General features: G+C 48.6%; 5 protein-coding genes across 8 annotated transcripts in view; 1 reads left to right on the top strand and 4 right to left on the bottom strand.

Moving 5' to 3' along the window:
• Positions 1-3,287, bottom strand: part of cant1b (calcium activated nucleotidase 1b) — a 5,091-nt gene extending 1,804 nt beyond the window's left edge. The window contains exons 1-3 of one of the 3 annotated variants that reach the window (XM_084685555.1): positions 2,909-3,287; positions 2,463-2,647; positions 55-648 (exon numbers count right to left, since the gene is read on the bottom strand). In XM_084685555.1, coding sequence (XP_084541681.1) covers positions 55-648; positions 2,463-2,469 — 601 coding nt within the window. In that variant the 5' untranslated portion in view covers positions 2,470-2,647; positions 2,909-3,287. Of the gene's footprint in view, positions 1-54; positions 649-1,826; positions 1,955-2,462; positions 2,648-2,908 lie in introns of those variants that run through there. The other 2 variants (XM_084685556.1, XM_084685554.1) reach the window with 2 other exon arrangements.
• Positions 3,288-3,428: 141 nt separating this feature from the next.
• On the bottom strand, positions 3,429-9,719 carry afmid (arylformamidase). 2 transcript variants are annotated; one of them, XM_084685607.1, is made up of 12 exons: positions 9,668-9,719; positions 9,127-9,216; positions 8,659-8,749; positions 8,139-8,243; positions 7,805-7,853; positions 7,278-7,363; positions 6,531-6,603; positions 6,278-6,375; positions 5,764-5,842; positions 5,471-5,606; positions 5,081-5,185; positions 3,429-4,709 (listed from the first exon to the last, which is right to left on the bottom strand). In XM_084685607.1, exons 2-12 carry the CDS (start codon positions 9,154-9,156, stop codon positions 4,680-4,682), a joined length of 882 nt encoding a protein of 293 aa, XP_084541733.1. In that variant the 5' UTR covers positions 9,157-9,216; positions 9,668-9,719; the 3' UTR covers positions 3,429-4,679. The 2 variants fall into 2 exon arrangements, with proteins under 2 accessions (XP_084541733.1, XP_084541732.1); XM_084685606.1 differs by lacking the exon at positions 9,668-9,719 and having other exon boundaries at positions 9,127-9,633.
• On the top strand, positions 9,661-12,558 carry tk1 (thymidine kinase 1, soluble). Its single transcript, XM_084685613.1, has 7 exons — positions 9,661-9,942; positions 10,148-10,179; positions 10,447-10,560; positions 10,874-10,967; positions 11,073-11,162; positions 11,360-11,479; positions 11,720-12,558. Exons 1-7 carry the CDS (start codon positions 9,877-9,879, stop codon positions 11,894-11,896), a joined length of 693 nt encoding a protein of 230 aa, XP_084541739.1. The 5' UTR covers positions 9,661-9,876; the 3' UTR covers positions 11,897-12,558.
• A 50-nt stretch (positions 12,559-12,608) lies between these two features.
• On the bottom strand, positions 12,609-19,131 carry syngr2b (synaptogyrin 2b). The gene is made up of 4 exons (XM_084685611.1): positions 18,842-19,131; positions 16,584-16,821; positions 16,114-16,250; positions 12,609-15,557 (listed from the first exon to the last, which is right to left on the bottom strand). The coding sequence occupies exons 1-4, from the start codon at positions 18,950-18,952 to the stop codon at positions 15,255-15,257; spliced, it is 789 nt and encodes a 262-aa protein (XP_084541737.1). The 5' UTR covers positions 18,953-19,131; the 3' UTR covers positions 12,609-15,254.
• Positions 19,132-19,433: 302 nt separating this feature from the next.
• The window catches only part of LOC146237421 (uncharacterized), a 5,640-nt gene continuing 2,573 nt past the window's right edge, over positions 19,434-22,500 (bottom strand). The window contains exons 7-13 of the mRNA XM_084685921.1: positions 22,397-22,500; positions 21,632-21,937; positions 21,034-21,135; positions 20,580-20,607; positions 20,262-20,319; positions 20,092-20,157; positions 19,434-19,919 (exon numbers count right to left, since the gene is read on the bottom strand). The exon at positions 22,397-22,500 is cut by the window's right edge and continues 175 nt beyond it. Coding sequence (XP_084542047.1) covers positions 19,434-19,919; positions 20,092-20,157; positions 20,262-20,319; positions 20,580-20,607; positions 21,034-21,135; positions 21,632-21,937; positions 22,397-22,500 — 1,150 coding nt within the window. The remainder of the gene's footprint in view (positions 19,920-20,091; positions 20,158-20,261; positions 20,320-20,579; positions 20,608-21,033; positions 21,136-21,631; positions 21,938-22,396) is intronic.

The following is a 22,500-nucleotide window of genomic DNA, read 5'->3' as shown; positions in this document are numbered from 1 at the left end:
GTGTGTGTGTGTGTGTGTATCAGTGTGTGTATCAGTGTGTGTGTGTGTCCACACCTCGTCCCTTCTCCGCCAGGTGGCTCTCCAGTGTGACCGTGTCGGGGTCCCACTCCACCTCCAGCCAATCCCCGCCCTCCGCCACGGTCACATGACCTTTCTTCAGGTAGCTGAACCAGGTGTGCTCCTTGGCGCTGCGAGACTCCGTGTCCAGGTCGGCGATCACGGCGATACGGTAGCGGGTCCCGAGCGCCGTGCGCTCCGGCGCGCTCAGAGGGTACGTGGCGTTGTAACGTTTACGGGTTCCTTCCGCCGCTCGCGGGCTGACGACGTCATGGTTACCGGCGCCGTCGACCGTCCGACGGCTGCGTTGTTGCCCGTTGTGGTGCCGGAGGAGGTGGTCGTCGGCGGCTACGGCCCCCGGGGCGGAGTGGTGGAGGTAGAGGAGGACGGTGAGGGCGAGGAGCGTCGCCACGGCGATGGCCCGCCACCTGAGACGGAAGCGGGGGTCTGACGACACGGCACCGGTCGTCATGGCGGCCAGGGCGGGGAGGCCTCGCACGGCCAGGCGCAGCGGGGTCATGGGGTCGTCGCCTTGGTTACCACCCGACTGGGAAGACGGGTAGTTTGGGGGAGGGGGTTTGGGGGAGGGATCTGGGGGGAGGGAGAGAGACAGAGAGAGAGACAGAGAGAGAGACAGAGAGAGAGGATGTTTGCTTGTATTGTTCACTGTTGGTCGTACATTAAACAGCTCAAACATTGTTCATTGTAGAGGTTCGCCTACACACATGAATAAACACACACACTCCTTTGACACACACAAACACACACTGCTGAACCGTCTCTCCGCCCCGGGAGACAGGAAACAGAAAGAGCAGCAAAAGGTTCCCCTGAGAACCACAGCGGATACGTGAGTCCCCTTATGTGTGTGTGTTGGGGGTGGGAGAGAGGGAGAGAGAGAGACTTAGAGATACAGATGGAGAGAGAGAGGGAGCTGAACAAGCACTGACAGGAAGGTGAGCAGTCTACTGTGCCTCTTATGTAAGCGTTGCCAGGGGTGACCTGCAGATAGTATTCTGATGTCACATCAGACCTGTCCCGCCCACCTCTGTTATGTTGAGTCACGGAACACCTGAACACTCCACAAGCACTCCGGAACACTCCACAAACACTCCGGAACACTCCACAAACATTCCACAGCTCTCCTAAACCTTCAAGATGGAACTGTACCATAACTCATACTACAGAGCTAGTACACTCAACCATCTGGTGGAAGAAAAAAAACTTGTGAAAAAGAACACATTGTCCTGTAGAGCTCCTCCTGTAGAGCAGAGCTGATACAGGGTTCAGGTTCATAGCTACATAGAAAATAGCTTCAATCCCTCCACAGTAACAGGACTCGTGTCCATAGTAACTGATTATCTGAGTCATCTCATGGTCTGCAGGCCTGTGGCGATTCAGGACGACACAGTAACACTCAAACCTGCTGCACACACACACAGGAGAGGCTAGGGCTGTCAACACTGCTGCTTCTGATCCTGCTGCACACACACAGCCAGGAACACACACACACACAGCCAGGAACACACACACACACAGCCAGGAACACACACACAAGCATACACACTCACCCTAAGTAATTCTCTTCTTATGAACAAATTCCAAAAACCAACACGGATAACTAATCATGTTTACAAACAGCAAAAATACAGTTGTTTTTTTCCTCTCCATTACAGGAATGCTTAACAATCTTTCTACCTTTCTCTCATGCATTCATTCATTCATCCATTCATCTGTTCCGTCCTTCGCCAGTTCCAGCTGTAATTATTCACCCTTTCTTCTCCTCTCCCTCGAGCGGTCGTCTGCAGGCATATCTCTGTCCTCCTTCGCACGCATGCCTCCTTTCAGCACCTCCCTCCAGCCCTCCTTCCCTCTCTGCTACTCGTCCACCACTGACTGATTTCTCCCTCTCTCTCCCTCCTCCTCCCTCTCTCCCTCTTCCCCCCTCTTTGTACCTCTCACTCTTCCCCCTCCCCCTGTAGAAGGTTGGGAAGAAGGTTTGACACAGTCATGACTCAGGGAAAATGCCTGACTCCTTCAGGCTTTACCTTTGGTCTAGTCTGTGAATGGGGACCTGAGGCCTACACAGACACACAAAGCAAACGTACCCTTGACAGTAGGATGTGTGCTAATTGCATTACAGTGTTAACATGACCTAATCTTACAACACAGAGGCAGGTAGAATGCAGGGTTAGTGGAACTGAACCAGATCACTAGGATATAAGGTAGACTTACAAGAGAATAGTTAAACTGGGGGCTAATGTAGCTTGGATAAATAATGGAGAGAGAGTGTGTGTTTGTGAGTGTTATGAAACACCAATCTGTTAACAACCAAAGAAAACAAACTAAGAAGGCATTTCCTTTCTCGGGAAAACTAACAATAACAAAGACTAACAAGATTCTCATACTTCTCATGCAACACCCTCCTGAACCGTGTTGACAAAACGGTTTCTTCACCACGAACTGATCACTGGTCTTTAACCGCGACTCGAAAGTCTAGACCCTTACTCAAACTGGCCACGAAGACAGGAAGAGGATGAAGACTGGAGTTCGACCAGCCCACATCGGTTGCCAAGTCAACACTCTTGCCAAACTAATCGCGGAAACATTAAAAAGAAAATAGTACCGGTTATTACATCCGACAAGAGTAGCTAATTTCCAATTCCACAAGCAAGCTAACTTTAATAGATGCTCTTCCCCTGGCACCAGCAATATTTTTTGCAAGCTGAATAGCATTAGCTAATTATATTTTGCGTTGCATGTTGGTATTAATTGTCCAGCCCAGAGTATCTTATACGCTACAATGATGTGGACATCATCTTTGTAGACTCCACTTGTCTACTGTTGTACTTACTGGCCAAATGGGATGGCCCAGATTCCCCCCGATACGATAGCTTGGTGGAAGCTTATTCGGTTTCTCGAATGTACCCGGTCCCTATCCCCGCTCCATCGCGGTAAAGCGTTGATGCAGCCAGAACTTCACTTCCTGATGCCGCTTCGACGCAAACTCTGACAAGATAACGGTGACGCGGCATACCTCTCTGGCCGCTTATGCAAACGAGTTCGCTGATTGGTCAAACCTGTTCGGTTTAGTTATCAAAGTCGTAACGACGCACGTGTATGTGGTCCATTCCACATATTCCGCAACACACAGTTGTGGGGAACCTTTGGCTCAGACCTTCTCCGGTAACTTGAGATCCGAACACCGTGTTCTCACTAGAACGTCAGTTGTTCGCGCGGTCTTGACCAGAGAGCGGCATTCTTCTATGTGGGTGGTTACTGGAGCGCTCTCGTCTACAAGTCTTGTGTGTTGGAATATGTGTGCCCATCAGATAGTTGCCACGCTACCGAAGTGTCTGAATTGATAAACCATGTTAAATAAGATAGAGACGTTTATTGTGAATATTCTTAATTCATGATTCTTCGCAACAGCAAGTATGACTAGTAAAACTGTTCACGTAAACAGTAGCCTAATGTAAACAATTACGTAAACAATTACATGCTCAACATCAAACCCCACAAAGATAACTGTGTGCAAAGCTAATTATACTCAGTCTGACTAAACAAATTAACCTGCTTAAAAAATATATATATATATATATATTTTCCAATAGAGCTAAAAAGTGCAAAAATACAGTGGGCCTATATTTAATCATTTATTTTCAAAAGGTGATTTGTTTTTCAATAATATCATGCATCTCACTTATGGCAATATAGCACACTGCTACATTAATATACTGATTGTGATGTGGCAAGTAACCCTTGATATAAATGGTCATCCCTGTACACTAATGTAAAGGTGTTATAGCAAGTTAAAAACAAAGTTCATAACAACTGCATGTGAGATTCACAGTCAATGGTTCAGGGAGGTTTGGAATTTTTGAAAACAAACATACAGGAAATTGTAACAATGGAACAATGGAACAACAACAATTTACAGAACACCACAACAGCCAATGGGAGTCCAATGGGAGTCCAACGATGAGACACTATTGTGCATAGTGAATGGTTAACCAGTGAAATGACTGGTTAACTAGTTAGTCATAATAAAGCACTGACGTGTCGCTACTTCTTAGTGGCTTATTAGCTGAACTGGGATCAGACTTCACAGTTCTTTTACTGACTGATTTGGTGAGTTAGTGGATGAGAGTGATAAAAGAGTAAAGCATTCAGGGTGTGTATGAGTAAGTGAATGTATGATTGCTTGAAGGTGTGAGTGAATGAATGAGTGAGTGAATGAATGAGGTGACACGCAACAACAGTAGGCCAGCTGGTGAAAAATACAGTAGCAGTGATGTCACTGTCATCTCCATAGTAACGGAGAGGGAGGGGGGGGGGGGCTGTCAGGTCAGGTCGTCCTGTCACACCTGGACCTAACTCTGCCTACACCTAGATTAAGATTAAAAACATGCAGTGTCAATTGAGGTTACTTTCAAGATCGAATAGATCCTAGAGTTGATTTAATCTGTGTTCGACCCCGAAAGTACAAGACTTCATCTAGATGGCCTAACAAATATTACTGAATCACTAGCGCCCCCTTGAGTTTGACTAGGTAGATGGCAGCCGGGACAGAAGTGTGTGTATGTGTGGCAGCAGACAGGCTTCGTCACCTCTCCTCCTCTTCCTCAGCCCTTACCCATGGCCTTCAACAGGAGCTGCAGAGGAAGGAAGACATGCAGTGACTAAGTGAGCTTGTGTGTGTGTGTACCTGTGTCCATGTACCTGTGTGTGTGTGTGTGTTTACCTGTGTGTATGTACCTGTGTGTGTGTGTGTGTATGTACCTGTGTGTGTACCTGTGTGTGTGTGTGTGTATGTACCTGTGTGTGTGTGTACTTGTGTGTGTGTGTGTGTGTATGTACCTGTGTGTGTACCTGTGTATGTACCTGTGTGTGTGTGTACCTGTGTGTGTGCGTGTGTGTGTGTACCTGTGTGTGTGTGTGTGTGTGTGTACCTGTGTGTGTGTGTGGGTGTGTGTGTACCTGTGTGTGTGTGTGTACCTGTGTGTGTGTGTGGGTGTGTGTGTACCTGTGTGAGGTGGTACTCTCCGTCCACCAGCTGTTCGATGATGTTGAAGTGGTCTGTGTTTGGGACGTCCTCTAGAGTCACCTTCAGCCCTGATGACTGCAAAGCCTGCAGGTGGGGGATCCCATAGAACTGTTATCCACTTCAACGACACTTTTACCCAAAGCAACACACAAATACTGCCTCCGGGAAGTACAGCTGGCTAAATCAATGACGGGAAGTGCACAGTTCAAAGATATACTTGGAGAAAGAAACAGAAAGAGAAGAAGGGAAAACAGTTGGAGAGAAAGAAAATAAGGAAATGGGCCAAAAGGGAGGGAGAACAGGGAGAGAGAGAGAGGAACAGAGAGAGACAGGAAGCTGAACGGAAGGTTGTCAGTGTTCAGGGCTGACCTGGAAGTAGTTCTCCGACTGCTTCCGGAACTCCGGTGAGTCGTTCTGCGCCACGGCAACCACAATGTCGCAGTCGGAGGAGGCGGCTTTGAGCTGGGGCACCAGCTGGCTGGGGCTGTTCCTGACGGCGACCTCCCTGATAGGGGAGAGGGGGGTCACTGACTGGCACTGGGGGGGGGGCTACTGATGGATACTCTCTCTAGCTCTCTTTCCCTCCCCCTTTCTCTCTCTCTTTTTCTCTCTCACACACACACACACACACACACGTAGAGCGGTACGTGTGTTGGTCGTACTCTGTCATTTTCAGAGGCTCATTGACGTAGGTGGACAGGATGGGCAGGAGGTCGTATATCCCACTGACCAGGAACGCTCCTGAGAGAGACACGGGGAGAAGGAGGGAGGGACACAAGGGAGAGAAGGATGGAAGGAGGGAGGGGGAGAGGGAAAGATAATCAAATCATTATGAACTACAGGCCTCTAAAGGTCGATTTAGGGTTCTCTGTTTTCCAAAAACGGACACATGGGAAAGCCCTCGTCTACGGGGAACGCCCTATCAGAGCTCTCGTAAAAAAAAAAAAAACGGACATTCGCAACGACTTCCACACAAAGACGGTTTCTCTAAGGTTGTCTTTGACAAAAAAAAACGTTGCGCCACCTACTCTTCTGCCGGTGAATTGTTTTCAGCACCCACAGCCTACGGAGAACCATAAACAAAGGCTATCCGTCCGCCCTCCCATCCTTAAACGGAGTCGGAGTAGCATATTGCGGCCTTTACAGTATTGTGCTGCTCCACCTTTGACCTCTCACCTTTGATCTGGGGCCTGACACTGTACTGGGACCAATCAGTGGACAGGACCATGGCGGCCAGGTGAGCCCCCGCAGAGTGGCCACACAGGTACAGACCGCTGGACGCGCACACACACACACACACACACACAGGTGTAATCATACAAGACTAGAGACAGCTCATATAAAGGGTCATTGCACATGTGTATACTGATGAAGCATAGTACAGTAGATGTGGAACACGGATAGAGAGACAGATGACGCGAGTGTGGACCTGATATGGGAGTACTGCTGAAGGACCGACACCACACTCCTCCGCACCTGAGACACCATCAGATCCATGTTCCCTGCAGCAGAACACAGGAGGAGAGAGAGAGAGAGAGGGGGGGAGGAGAGAGAGAGAGGGGGAGGAGAGAGGAGAGAGAGAGAGGGAGGAGAGAGAGAGAGGGGGAGGAGAGAGGGGGAGAGACAGAGGAGAGAGAGAGACAGAGGGGGAGGAGAGGGGGAGAGACAGAGACAGAGGGAGGAGAGAGAGAGGGGGAGGAGAGAGGGAGAGAGACAGAGGGAGGGAGAGAGAGAGAGAGGGCGGAGAGAGAGAGAGGGGGAGGAGAGAGGGAGAGAGACAGAGGGAGAGAGAGAGATGGAGGAGAGAGAGACAGAGGGAGGAGAGAGAGACAGAGGGAGGAGAGAGAGAGACAGAGGGATGAGAGAGAGAGACAGATGGAGGAGAGAGGGAGAGAGAGAGGGCGGAGAGAGAGAGAGGGGGAGGAGAGAGGGAGAGAGACAGAGGGAGAGAGAGAGAGGGAGGAGGGAGAGACAGAGGGAGGGAGAGAGACAGAGGGAGGAGGGAGAGACAGAGGGAGGATGGAGAGACAGGAGAGGAGAGAGAGAAGGGGAGGTCAACGGGTGGTCTGCTTGTTTCTTGAGCTGATGACTTTGCTTGTTCCCCCCTCCACCAATCAGTTCCATGTGGTTGTGTGACATCGTCAGTCTGCGCCACACACACCGCGCTGTCCTGTACCTTTTGGAGCGATGTCGTAACCCACGGCGACCACGACCACGCCCTTGCCGACCAATGGGACGGCCATAAATCCAGACTCCTCTTTGCTGTGAGGAAGTGGAGTCACACAAACACACACGTATAATAAACGGACAAATAAACAAACTAAACAGGAGTCCTGTTTGAATTGTTGCTACACTGAAGCCTGACTCCAGACCAGGCTACACAGGGACCACTGAAGCCTGACTGCAGACCAGGCTACACAGGGACCACTGAAGCCTGACTGCAGACCAGGCTACACAGTGACCACTGAAGCCTGACTCCAGACCAGGCTACACAGGGACCACTGAAGCCTGACTCCAGACCAGGCTACACAGGGACCCCTGAAGCCTGACTGCAGACCAGGCTACACAGGGACCACTGAAGCCTGACTCCAGACCAGGCTACACAGGGACCCCTGAAGCCTGACTCCAGACCAGGCTACACAGGGACCCCTGAAGCCTGACTCCAGACCAGGCTACACAGGGACCATGGAGAGAGAAGGGCACCTGAGGAACTGCCAGTAGCCGCCATGGAGGTAGATAACCAGGGGGACATCTGCAGGAGGGAGAGGGGAGGGGAGAGAGGGGAGAGAGAGAGAGAGAGAGAGAGAGAGAGAGAGAGAGAGAGAGAGGGAGAGAGAGAGGGCGGAGAGAGAGAGAGGGGGAGAGAGAGAGAGAAGGGAGAGAGAGAGGGGGGAGAAGGGGGAGAGGGGGGGAGAGAGAGGGGAGAGAGAGAGGGATGGTGAGTATGTTATAAAGGGTTATGGGGAAACAAAGGAGGTATTCCTGTAGGGTCTCTGATCTCTGTGCACACACACACACACACACACACGACACACACCTAGGGAGCAGGTGCTGGGTACGTAGACATCCAGCTTCTCTCCGTCTCCATCGCCATAGGGAACGTTGAGCAGAGTCTGGGCCAGACCCCGGGCTCGCTCTGTACCTACACACACACACACACACACACACACACACACACACACACGTAGTGGTTAGCACATACACGACATAGACATCATGTTCCTAACTAGAGATACATGTGTCTGCTATATTAATCAAATGTAATGTCAAATGTAAGAGATAGTGCCAACTGTAGTATAGCCCGCACAACCTTGAAATATTCAACAAACGAAAGAGCACCTAACACACGCCTGAGAACACAAACACACAAATCACAAAATACAGCTCTCATGTCACCGGTTTGTGATGCACCAATAATCGGACAACACCCAAACAGCGGGCAAAGATCCAAACAATCCGATCTCTCGCGGGTTTCATTCATTTCTAACGTAATTATTTGCGTTAACGTAATCATTTACGTTAAATCAGGACACTAATCTTGTGGATCGTGGACTGACCTGCTTTCAGCGCCGTTACGTGGGCCTTGATTACGTCGTCCGCCGACATTCTGTGCGACCACTGACTTGGCGAGAACTGTTTTTCGAGTTCCTGTCAAACGCCAAAAAAAAGTGGATTTGGTTGTTTGTCGAGCGGCCATGCAAACCGGTGCACAGGCTGGTTAGGCATGATTAATGCAGTGTCACGTCATTATCGGTCAATTGATCAATAGCGCCCTCTTATGGCAGTCATACTAATAATAGGGAAACAACAGGTGTGTTACAAAATGTCACTCAAATGTTAGGTTTTTCTAAATATTTAAGCCAAATGACCGTTGGTGAGTATGTCACGATACAAGACAAATAACCTTTAACTCCATGCACAATGGGGAAATGTGGACCCTGTGCTGACATTATGAAATTATATGTTAAAGTAGATAATTTTAACACACACTTTGAGTGTTTCAACTGCTAAAACTGTCAACTTACATCTTTCTTCATATTCTTCCAATGAGTCATTTTCAAGCTTTAAATGGACAACTTTTGTGACAAAGAAGACCCTCCTGAAGTGTGCGGAACCTTTGGAGTTTACATTAGATATCAACCAATAAGAGAGAAGTCTAGCTATAGCGTGTCGACCCAAGTCTCCAAACCCCGTATTTTCCGTCACGTGCAGGGAATATAATTGACGCAGATTCTGTTAATAATTTGCCAAGTGCCCGAAAACGGTTGGAGTAATATACTTAGCTGAATTCACTACATGGTAAACTATGTTCTATGTTCTAAAAATAAACCAACAGAAAAAAAGATTTATTAAAAAACAAACCCTAATATTCCACTGTTTTGGCTTTCCGTTACTTTGGTAAGCCAGTTAAACAACTCACTACAACTTACATATTTCAGAAATATTATGACACACTAAAAATCTTCGAAAGAAAACAATACATCCTTTATGGAAACATCTGTCTCCCGCCTAAAGGATATTGTTGCTGGGTTTGGGCACAGCCGGGTTTGGAGAAGTAAAGTTTACCTATACTCTCATTGGTTGTTTTTGTGACGTTGTTCCAAGATCATTGGATGCCCCGGTCCTGTATAAAACCAACCGGTAGTAGTTCAGACGCGGGACATTCAATTTGGATTTACCTCCGAATAAATTTAAACAGCTGCTAGATATTTAGCTAAACTTGTCAAGATATTTTATAAGATACTTTTAAAAAACAACACTTAAAATACCTAAAAATGGATTGCTTGAATGTTCCAAGAATTCTGCCACATTCCCCGAGGAAAGCACGAGGACAAATCCAGGTGGGTTAATGTTGACTTGAATGTACAGTAAAAGATATCCGTAATCAATTAATTCATATTTTCCGCAATACTATAATGACAAAGACAACTGTTTTATCAATGCATTGAAACAATTACGTGTTTGAACTGCATTGTTTCGTCAACAAATAACATTGCAGTTTAACTGAATCATAACAACGCAATTGATATGTTAATGTTTTTACAGGTCATCTTCGGGCCAATGTTTTCAGGCAAAAGGTGTGTATACCCTAAGAGTTATTAGATTAGATTGTATGTGACAATAACAACCTTGGGTGTAGACCTACTGTATATCCCGCCAAATAAGACGTGAAACAAGCTAGCGAGCTATTCACTTTGTGTATGCTACAGTGCAATACTACTCCCGTGACAGTTAGCTAACTTACTCACATAACTACAAGTAGTCGTTTACAGTTCGCCGTCTTTTTAAACTGATTATTTGCTTGTGTATGAACATCACAGTTAACAGACAATCGCTTTCCACAGCACGGAGTTGATGAGACGAGTGCGCCGCTTCCAGGTAGCCCAGTACAACTGCCTTGTGATCAAGTATGCAAAGGACACTCGCTACTCCGAAAAGGGGGTGGCCACCCACGACCAGTAAGGACAAATATAATCTGAATCCGTAGTCTCATCCTGCATGATAAAAGTTACACGATTAAGTTAAATTAGAGATTGGAGTAGGACTCCTTGCAGGAACTGTGTGTGCTGTGCCGCTTTAAAGCGTCTGCTACAATTAACTTGTATAAGAATTTATAGCCTCAGCAAAATATAGTACACGGAATGTTATGAAATTATAGTTATTTGATTTTATTTATTACACCACGATAGTTCTCGACAGCCAGAAAGAGCAGATAGATGAAAGGAAGGAAGGATGGACAAGTTTAGTAATAGCCCGTTTTTCTCTCCATAGAAACACTATGGAGGCCATTCCAGCCAATCAACTGGGAGATGTGCGGTCTCTCGCGCTGAAGGCCTGCGTCATCGGAATAGACGAGGGCCAGTTTGTAAGTTGACTTTACTGTCCCTCAGGTGATGTTGAAGGACGGTTATTTGGCATGCACATTTTTAATAGTGAATTACTGCTGAATGTCCTCTCTGGTGTCCCGTAGTTCCCTGACACGGTGGAGTTCTGTGAGGAAATGGCAAACAAGGGGAAGATCGTCATCGTGGCAGCCTTGGACGGAACCTTCCAGAGAAAGGTGTGTGTGTGTGTGTGTGTGTGTGTGTGTGTGTGTGTGTGTGTGTGTGTGTGTGTGTGTGTGTGTGTGTGTGTGTGTGTGTGTGTGTGTGTGTGTGTGTGTGTGTGTGTGTGTGTGTGTGGGACAGCTTCTGGCTGCCTCCCCTCAAATAAATGTAAGCTGCTCCCTCATTCCTAACATATTGTGTGTGTGTTTAGGCGTTTGGCAACATCCTGAACCTGGTTCCGCTGGCAGAAAGTGTCGTGAAGCTGAACGCCGTGTGCATGCAGTGCTTCATGGAGGCAGCCTACACCAAGAGACTGGGGGCAGAGAAGGAGGTGAGGGGGGGAGAGGAGGAGGAGGTGAAGGAGGGGAGAGAGGAGGTGAGGGAGGAGGAGGGGGGGTTTCATTAAAACCTTAACAGTAAATCCACATTGACATTTACAGGAAACGCTGCATCATCCCACCTTCTCCCTTTTCCTTGTCTTTGAAAAAATCCTCTTTTATTATCCTATAATCTGCATGGATCCTCCCCCCCAAAAAAAGCTTCCTCACTTCCTGTTTGCCCCGCCCCCCAGGTGGAGGTGATTGGTGGAGCCGACAAGTACCACGCTGTGTGCAGGAAGTGCTACGGCGGCCTGATGGAGAGAGAGAACAGCGCCCCCCACAGGGAAGAGACGCCGCCACACCTCACCACCAAGCAACTGGACGCTAGCTCCGCCCCCAGGAAGATCCTAGGACAGCTCTACCTCTGAACGCGCTCACTACGAACCCGTGACGTCACCGTGGTTACGGGAGGGCACGCACCGGGACATGGACAGTCACAGTAGCCGTTTTTTTTTAAATCACAGCCAACTAAAATGGTTGTAAAGTAAAGGGAGAAATGAAGGAATTCATTATATTTTCTACCCAGAACTGAGCTGTGATGGTACTGTATGTACAGAAGGGAAACCCTTGGTTTTAGTCAATTTATGTTTTAATATTTTTTTCATTATTAATATTCTTCCTGTTCCTTACTTGCATAGAAATCAGAACTGCTGCTTTTGATGAACTTGATTCAGTTGTCATCCCATTGTACATGTTGCCAAATGGAAGTATTTAAATAAGTTATTAGAAGACTTTGTATTATTATTATGATGTGTGTGTGTGTGTGTGTGCGCACAAGTTAACCTGTCTGTAGAGACAGCATCTTTCATGTGTCCGGAATATTCTGCATTCTATAGTTCCACTAGTTCTATCTGCGGCATTGTGCCACTGTCTGAACTGGGTTCAACCTGGCAGTGTAACACTAGACCCAGCTGCCTGCACGCCCAAAATAACCAGTAGCCTGACAGAATCTTGGCTCTGCGGAACACTGTCAAACTGCCCGTCAATCGGGGTTGGTATGGCAACACTACATTCATGTTTTTCCTGTAATCTTATATGGTGTTCTAGAACTGTGGGACCACAATTGTAATGAACCCCAAGTTCTACAGATGATAGACCATTTTATTCTGCCAGAACTAGACACAGTTTATAGGTTCAAACTGAACATTCATTGACATTCCGGAAGCTGTAAGGTGTCTGAAGGCAAACTGGCAAGGTGACAACATCCTGGTATCACCCTCGACAACCTTCAGAAAACAGTCACATGTCACAACAGAACAGAGTACTAGCCAATCAAGTTGAACTGGTTTAGGTTCCCTACGTGAGTTCTCTTTTTGGATTTTGCTACACAAAGGACGATGTTTGGCAAGAAAAGTGAAAAACAAATTATTACTTTTAAAAATGTTAAACTAGCATTCAGGTCAAACCATATTTAATCAGACAGGAAATTGTTGACTTTTAAATAACCACATCATGTAACAAAAAAATATAACATGAAAAATAAAATGCACACTGTGGATCAATACATGTTCATATGCTTCAGAAAATCACATCTTTAATCTTCCCAGATCGCATGGCTAATAACTACACGAAAAGGGCGTTTTGAAAGAAGAACCTGAAGAGATATAGTTGAAGAGTATTTAATCCGTCTGTTCATCACTGAGCGTTAACACCTGCATATACATACTGTGGATGCCATTCTTTACTGCAGTGTGAAAGGACCAATGCTAACACCAGTGCTTTATAGTAGGGATCATGTGTGTGTGTAAGATTCAATACAATTGTGAGTGGGTGGGTGTGTGTGTGTAAGATTTAATACAATTGTGAGTCAGAGAAAAGTACAGTAGTTAACAGTGAAACACAGGTTTACAGTTTATACAGATTTCAGAAATGCAAACATACATCTTCCTTGTACAGCAGATAAAGCCACAAAGCTTGGATTCACTTTAGACACAATCAAGTTTCAGGCCAGTTCCTCGTTCTGCAAGACAGGGGTCTAATTCCCTCGGCACGTACATTCCAACGAAACCACCAGCCGCAGTTATAACAAAGGTGTGTGTGTTGTATAAGTTAATGAATGGAAGCCCTTCACACTAGGGAAGCTACATACATATATAAATACCAGTATTGTGTTGTATCCCTACTGTTTCAGCTGCAACAAAGCTACACAGCATTATGCTAAAAAGAAAAAGCACGTGCCTACACAAAGAAACACACACCAGGGAGGTGTGTTTCTTTGTGTGTGTGTGTGTGTTTCTTTGTGTGTGTGTGTGTGTTTTTTTGTGTGTGTGTGTGTGTTTCTTTGTGTGTGTGTGTGTGTTTCCTTGTGTGTGTGTGTGTTTCTTTGTGTGTGTGTGTGTTTCTTTGTGTGTGTGTGTGTGTGTGAATGCGTCTTTCTCTCCCACACAACATTCACATACAGACGCGAGGGGCCACACACCACAAGGCACAGTCATGAGCTGTTTCAGCAGCTGGGCTAGAGCATTGGCGTCATCACCTCTGGTCTGACCTGCCCATCAAACTACACCTCTACTAACCCAGGAAAATCAGGACCTCAAAGTGACTGAATTAAATGTTTTTTTTCCCCTAGTTAATAGTCGTCTCAAGTTGGTTTTTGTCTTTGGGAAGAGTAAACTGGTGGGCTCTAGGACCCAGACTGTCATAGTTTCTTTAAACACAATCACAAGGTTAAGCTGTTTCCTGCAGAGTTCAACGGTGGCTCTCCCCTTCTGTTGTGTACCATTTGAAAGTCTTAGAAAAACACAACCTTCCTTCCACTCCTCATCGACAGAAATAACAACTGATCTAACACAAACAGGATTCGCCTGAGTTGGGAGGAAGACAGAATGCTTTTACCTATCCAGTTACGCTAGATCACATGTTACCTCGTGGTGTTTGATTCTCAGTATTCAAAGTAAGACAGGCTAGGCCTCCCCTCTTCAACTGTCAGTTTGTCGGTTTCCGTGTCAACCGTGTGGTTGAGTCTGGCTTTCAGAGCATCTGACAGAGCGAGTTGTTTACATACAACAACACAGGATTTATGATAACTACGGCTGCTGATGAGGAACAAACAGTCTGGCAGGTGCCACAGGGCAAAAGAGGCACATTGGGTTTAATAGTGCACTTGGTATTTTCCCAATTGCATTCAGTAGTTTCCCACTAAAGTGATTTGGTGAAATCAAATTAATTAATAAACATATTTTTGGGACATTTAATGTAATCAAATATTGTGCTTGTAAGTTGTCTACAGAAGTGCCCATAAAAAAACAACCTTAAAAAAATAAAAAATAACACACACACACAGCCATTCAAAATTCAAAAAATAGCGGTTGGCTTATGTACAGATACGCATTCCTCTTTCGGAATGCAGGTATTGGCTTCTGAATTCTAAACACAGAAAAGAAAAAGGTATAGAACACTTCCCAGAGCATTCTCATTGGCTGATCTTCATTGTCCCACCCATGTGACCTCTGATCACCACCATCATATGACCAAACATTCACCTAGCCCCTCCCCCTGCCCAACTAAAACGCCTCCATCCCCCCTCTCTCTTCCTTTTGAGAAATCCCTGATCAGATAATCAAACACTAGTGATGGTCCCAATAGAACGCTGCTTGCTTTTTACCCATCCAATCACCTAACAATCAGGTATGACCTCATGACCAAGGCAGAGAACGAGGACGAGTCGTTACCTCAAAACCTGGGGCTCCCTCTGTGCTCCTACCCCTCTCTCCCCCACGACAAGGCTCAGTAGTTCGGGGGCTGGTACCCCATGTCCCCCTGGGGCTGGCTCTGGGGGGCAAAGGGGGGCTTCTGGTAGTCGTCCAGGCCGCTGGTGGGGTAAGCGGAGTAGGTGGTGGGGGCGTAGTTGCTGGGCGGGTAGGAGGAAGGGTCGTAGGTGCTGGGGTCATAGGTGGTGGGGGCGTAGGTGGTGGGGGCGTAGGTGGGGGGGTAGGGGGTGATCTGGTCCGGGGGGGCGTTGGGGTAGTTCTGGGCTAGGGTATCCACACCCTGGCGGTACCGACCCAGAGCAAAGTAGGTCAGGATCGCCTGCGGGCAACAATGAAGAGGAGTTATGGATAGTGTGCAAACCGTTAAACACAAGTATATGAAGGCAGATGGCATGGTAGGTGATACAGGTGTGCTGTGAGGTGATACAGGTGCTGTGAGGTGATACAGGTGTGCTGTGAGGTGAGACAGGTGTGCTGTGAGGTGAGACAGGTGCTGTGAGGTGAGACAGGTGTGCTGTGAGGTGAGACAGGTGTGCTGTGAGGTGATACAGGTGTGCTGTGAGGTGAGACAGGTGTGCTGTGAGGTGATACAGGTGCTGTGAGGTGATACAGGTGCTGTGAGATGATACAGGTGTGCTGTGAGGTGAGACAGGTGTGCTGTGAGGTGATACAGGTGTGCTGTGAGGTGATACAGGTGTGCTGTGAGGGGATACAGGTGTGCTGTGAGGTGATACAGGTGCTGTGAGGTGATACAGGTGTGCTGTGAGGTGATACAGGTGTGCTGTGAGGTGAGACAGGTGTGCTGTGAGGTGATACAGGTGTGCTGTGAGGTGATACAGGTGTGCTGTGACAGGTGTGATGGCAGTCCTCCTCACCCAGGTGGCGATAGAGAAGAAGGAGAAGGCTATGATGGCGCGGGCCGCATCCTGGGGGATTCCACTCACGTTATCCGTGCGACCCCATTGGCTGGCCAGCAGGCAGAAGCACACAAACCACAGGAAGGTCCACGCCCCTGAAACAACGCACACACACACACAACCAACCAAAGTGGGAGGAATGTAATATTTGTTTTGAGAAAACAACTTGGAAAAACTTACTGCAGAAAATGGGTCTGGTCAACACTATAACTAGCTGCTGTTCCTTCTCCCTCATCACTCTGAGTTAAGGATACCGATGACCACAATATGACATCCCATAACCTTACTCTGACCCCTGACCTGAAAAGTCCAGGTCGGCCATAACAACGGATATGACATCACCCCATGAGCAAGGTGACCCCTGACCCCTGGCCTAAGAAGGGGCCGGTCGGCCACAACAACAAACACGACGACCCCTGACCCCTGACCTGAGAAGGCCAGGTCGGCCATGACGGAGTACTTCCTCTCCTGGGCGCTGCTCATCAGAGGCAGGTACGCGTCCACCATGGCAAACCCCACGCAGGCCATGAAGGCAATGACCCCGATGCCCACGGCGTAGTGACACGCAGAGTCGTTCTGGTTGAAGATGCACTTTGTGTCAGCGCTCAGGTGGGAGTTGACATATCCTTCCGCCGTCACAGTGGCAAACACCACGATGGAAAAGATCTAGAGGAGACAGAGAGAGAGAGCAGAAAAGTGAATGAAAGAGAGAGTGCAGAAAAGTGAATGAAAGAGAGGGGAAACGCCCTCATCCCTCGTGAGGCAGAAGGGGCGGGGCTTCTGTTCCATTCAGATCCTCTGTACCAGGCATGCTCAATCAAGCACAGATGAAGTAATTGAGCAGATTGGCGGTACTTTGTGATGCAGGCCAGCTAATCTACAGCAGAGAGGATGAGTGGAGCCGGAGCTGGCATGTCGCCATGGAGTCACCGGTATCTGCCCAGTGTTACTGGTCTGCACTGCCATTAGGGTGGTGTGTCATGTGACCACCAATGCCACACAGAGAGAGAGAGAGAGAGAGAGAGAGAGAGAGAGAGAGAGAGAGAGAGAGAGAGAGAGAGAGAGAGAGAGAGAGAGAGAGAGAGAGAGCTAGAGTAAGAGAAAATATCAGGGGAGTTCCAAACCACAAATTTACTCTCAGAGAAGTGAGAGCGAGAGTTGTGTGTGTGTGTGTGTGTGTGTCGGTACGATAATGGGAGATAGAGCGAGACACAGAGACATATTGTACAGGGTCATTTTTTTAACAAAGAGGGTTGAATCCAGCGACAGACTGGCAGTGTGAGGAAGACTGTGTGGGGACAAGTTGATTATGACCTCGCCTAACACAGGAGGGCTTCTCCTTGAGCCGTGTCACACCACAACGCTGTGTGTGTGTGTGTGTGTGTTTGAGGGGGCAAAGGGGTGTATCATCTTACCTCCCCACCACCCCCTGTTTACGGTGCACTGCCACTATCACACCACAGGGTAGGCGTCAACAGAGGAGGGGGGGGGGGGGGAAGAGGAGGGGGAAACAGGGGAGGGAGAAGGGGGGGGGGTGCAGGGGGAGGAAGGGGGGGGGGGCAGGGGCAGGGGTTCTTGTCAGCAGATGGCACATTCTGTCCTCTCCTGTCATATTTACCTGCTGTTACACTAGGCAGGCATATTACCCTGGCTTACACAAACACCCCTCCCTGCTGATGACAATGACCAAGCAGGCTGTGCTAGCTGAACATGGATGGGTAACGTAGGTGTGTGTCGACACCTCAAGCTGGAATTGACATCGTAGGAAACACAAACAGTATGAAAACTAAATTGGCAGCGTTGGTCTGCCTAGTGACAAGGACAAGAGCTTCCTCTCTCACTCACACCCTTCTCTCTCGCGCGAGGCCAAGTTAGTGATGGTGCCAGGTAAGGAGGCTAAACACCTCTCTCTCTCTCTCTCTCTCTCTCTCTCTCTCTCTCTCTCTCTCTCTCTCTCTCTCTCTCTCTCTCTCTCTCTCTCTCTCTCTCTCTCTCTCTCTCTCATCATGAGTTGATACTCCTGCATAATTAGACCAAACCAAATAAAGAGGATCTTAAACAAGACTAGTCATTTGCATGGAAAGCCCCTTTCTTACCCTCCATCTCTCCACCTCCATAGTTTGAAGGGACTATATAGGACTTTAGGGGGGGGGGGGAGGGACTTTAACTTATAGTCCGTGATCTGTGTCGTAAAAAAGTACATCCTCATGTTTATCACTAGGCCAGTCCTAGTCTAGTTCAAGAGCGTGTTGTGGTCTATGACAAAGCCACCGCCGTTGCGACAGTGCACGCGGTTGTTGTCCCCACGCGTATGCCCACTGCTAGCGCCAGCTGCTGTGCGGTGCTGGTGCTGTGTCATGACACCAGCTGTTCCAGAAACCTAACGCTCGCGTCGGACCTCAACTGTCAACAACAACAAAAAGGCTGTTAACTGTATATCGGCACTCCAACGTTTTAGGTTCTAGCGAAGGCTATGCTTATAAAATAAATGTACAAATTGCAGAGTTTGTTGGCTACACTGTGTAGCCTACACATACACATAGGCCTATATATTTATATAATGGCCCGTTTACTTCAATGCACTGTTGTACAAGGGTCCACCTGTTAGCACGCCGATGTTCTCTCACCTTTAAACGACCGAAATCGGGTCAATAAGTAACAAAGTCAAACAATATCGCCCACTTACCCAACTCAGAAACCGAACGATTGTCTGCGGTTGTCGGACAAACTTCTGAAAGTCGAATCCGCCTCCTGCGAACGAAGCCCCGTAGGCACTAGCGGCGCCGGTCTCCTCCATGTTTGACCTGCTAATATAGTTTGCTCTGTTCCGCGGAGTCGGTCACAAGACCGTTGGCTGCGATCTTCCCTGTGACTTAACCAAGTTGACAGATAGCAAACAAGTACTTTTTTTCCTCACTGCTGTACTTCCTGAAAGTGAAAGGAGCGCCACCCACTTCGGAAAAAATCGTCCCCATGCGTAGCTTTGGCTGGGTTTGTTTGTTTTGGTTTATAATTGTGGTCCGTGTTCTCACTGCAGGCTCTCTGAAACACTCTCCTCCCCCCGGCGTGTCTCGGCATTTAAATCAAGTATACAGTGTCTTTATTATAAATCATCGAACGTAACATCGTTTAAACAAATGAATTCATTATATATTTATTGTTGACAGCCACCACGTACGGCTAATATTACATCAGATAGACACCTGTGATGAAATTACATTTGATCAATTATTACGAAATTGTGGAATTGAATCAATCTAACGCAGCACCGTCCTCTCTCAGAGATCGTCTTCCTGCTCCGCCTCCTCCTGTTTATCTTCCTTCTCTTCCTGCTCCTCCTGTTTATCTTCCTTCTCTTCCTGCTCCTCCTCCTTCTGCCCCTCCTTCTCCCCCTCCACCTCCGCCCCCACCTCCTCCTCCTTCTGCCCATCCTTCTCCCCCTCCACCTCCTCCACCTTTAACTCCTCTTGCCCCTCCTCCACCTGCTCCTCCTCCTCCTTGTTCTCCTCCTCCTCTTCTTGTTCCGCCTTGTGGTCTTCCACTTCCTCCTCCCTCTCCTCCTCCTCTTTCTGCCCCTCCTTCTCTCCCTCCACCTCGTCCACCACATCCTCCTCCTTCTGCCCCTCCTTCTCCACCTCCTCCACCTCTATCTCCTCCTGCTCTACCTCCTCCTCCTGCTCCTCCTCCTCTATCTCCTCCTCCAGGCTCGTCCGTCTCAGAGGTTGACTGATCCAGAGCCACTCATCCACAGACCCGACAGAGCCCTGCAGAGAGAGAGACGGGGGGATGAAACACAGAGAGGAAAGGAGGGGAAGAGATGAAGAGAGAGACAGACTACACCAGGAACAGATTATGAAAAAATGAGAGAGAGATCGATGATAGAGACAACCCCCACATATTAAAATAGATAATAAATATATGTTATTCCACTCCTACCTGATCGGAACCATTGATTTGGTCTGCTCTCACTACATCTTCATCCTCCTCGTAGTCTTCCTCACTCTGACAACATACAACACATACCGAATGTGTAACCAAATGGGTTAAACTGGGCGGTTTCTGGTGGCGTAGGAGACCTATCTGGAAAAACAAAATGGCCGACTCACCAGCTGCTCGTCATGGAAAGCGTACAAGACAGACTTGTCCGCCATCTCTAGATCCAGTCTGGGAGATGGAGAAAGAGAGACAAGAGAGAGGTAAAGAGAAAGAGACAAACACAGTCAAAGAGGGCCAGACAAAGAGAGAGGGAGACCCATAAATTCAGTTCGCTGTGGTTACGTGTTCTGGCTGCTAAAATGGGGGAACCTGGGAAGGGCCTGACAGAAACGATAGGACTGTTGAACAGAACATGACTGACGTGAGTATCCTGACAGGGTACCACGTTATGCACAGAGTGCCTGAGATAACTGAGGTAGATGACTTACAGTGACTTCTCACCATACGGTCCCTGTCCTAAGAGAGGGAGGGCAGAGAGAGAGAGAGAGAGAGAGAGAGAGAGAGAGAGAGAGAGAGCGAGAGAGAGAGAGAGAGAGAGAGAGAGAGAGAGAGAGCGAGAGAGAGAGAGAGAGAGAGAGAGAGAGAGAGAGAGAGAGAGAGAGAGATAGAGAGAGAGAGAGAGCGAGAGAGAGAGAGAGAGAGAGAGAGAGAGAGAGAGAGAGAGAGAGAGAGAGGGAGAGAGAGGGAGAGAGAGGGAGAGAGAGAGAGAGAGAGAGAGAGAGAGAGAGAGGGATAGTGTGTGTGGTATGCATGAAAGGGGGGCAGAGAGAGAAAGAGGGGAGGGATATAAACAGATAAACAAGCAAAAATTTAAATTAAGTCCTAAAAAGTGTAGGCCTGAGTCCTCAGACAGAAAGGTCAAAAGGTCAAAGTTGAACTCACTGTACATCAGCCCGATGCAGCAGACGGCTGTTGCCAAGGTGACCAGGAAGAGGAAGCAACCAAAGACTACAGCCACCACAGAGGTGGGAAGGTGGTTCAGTACTGAGGAGGAGAGGAGAGGAGAGAGGGGGAGGAGGGAGGAGGAGAGGGGAGAGGGAGGAGAGGGGAGGAGGGAGGAGGAGAGGGGAGAGGAGAGAGGGGGAGGAGGGAGGAGGAGAGGGGAGAGGGGGAGGAGGGAGGAGGAGAGGGGAGAGGAGAGAGGGGGAGGAGGGAGGAGGAGAGGGGAGAGGGAGGAGAGGGGGAGGAGGGAGGAGGAGAGGGGAGAGGGAGGAGAGGGGGAGGAGGGAGGAGGAGAGGGGAGAGGGAGGAGAGGGGGAGGAGGGAGGAGGAGAGGGGAGAGGAGAGAGGGGGAGGAGGGAGGAGGAGAGGGGAGAGGGAGGAGAGGGGGAGGAGGGAGGAGAAGGGGGAAGAGGAAGGCGTAAACAACAGATGACAGTAAGATTCCAACCTGTCACGCCTCACGTGAATAGAGAGTCGAAGCTACAGACAGAGGTCATGTGACTGTGTCACTTTGACCTCCAGCAGGAAACACACCCACCTTCCTTATCAACGTAGCGCCCTGCGCTCCTGATAACCGTGGTGTTATCGAAGCTGTCCGCCACGTCACAGTGGTACGTTCCGGCGCTCCACCCCCCCACCGACAGCAGCAGGATGGACCGTTCCGGGGGCTGGTGGACCACCCAGTAGAAGGACCCCATGCCCTCTAGAACGGTTCCGTTGAGGAACCAGCGGTAACGCGGGAAGGTTCCGTGGGCGGCGGAGCAGTAGAACGTCAAGCCCACCACGGCAAAGTTCTCTCCCACGTCGTAGTCGTTACGCATCGTCACAGGGCCGTCCACGGGGACTGAGTGTGTGTGTGTGTGTGAGTGTGTGAGTGAGTGTGTGTGTGTGAGTGTGTGTGTGTGTGAATGTGAGTGTGTGAGTGTGTGTGTGTGAGTGTGTGTGTGTGTGAGTGTGTGTGTGTGAGTATGTGTGTGTGAATGTGTGTATGTGTGTGTGTGTGTGTGAGTGTGTGTGTGTGTGTGTGAGTGTGTGTGTGTGAGTGTGTGTGCGTGTGTGTGTGAGTGTGTGAGTGTGTGAGTGTGTGTGTGAGTGTGTGTGTGAGTGAGTGTGTGTGTGAGTGTGTGTGTATGTGTGTGTGTGAGTGTGTGTGTCGGAGGGTAAGGAAGTGAAGATCAGGGATTAGAAAGAGTCAGTGTTTACAGATGGAACAGGAGTAGATTTACAGACAAGAAAGACGACAGGAACAGTTGAGACGACTCTCACGTTATCAAAGCCATAACAAGCCTGCACACACACATACCGACTTCCAGGGCCATCCAGCGGCTGTAACGTGTTCTGTTCCTCTGGTTCTCTGCCTGACACTGCAGCCAGCCCAGGTGACGGTTCAGGAGCACCGGGACTTTA

The sequence above is a fragment of the Hypomesus nipponensis genome, chromosome 21 (assembly GCF_054491055.1).
Source record: "Hypomesus nipponensis isolate SF chromosome 21, ASM5449105v1, whole genome shotgun sequence".
NCBI classification, from domain to species: domain Eukaryota; kingdom Metazoa; phylum Chordata; class Actinopteri; order Osmeriformes; family Osmeridae; genus Hypomesus; species Hypomesus nipponensis.
Note: the sequence above shows the minus strand (reverse complement) of the source record. Positions and strands in the feature narration are given on the sequence as shown.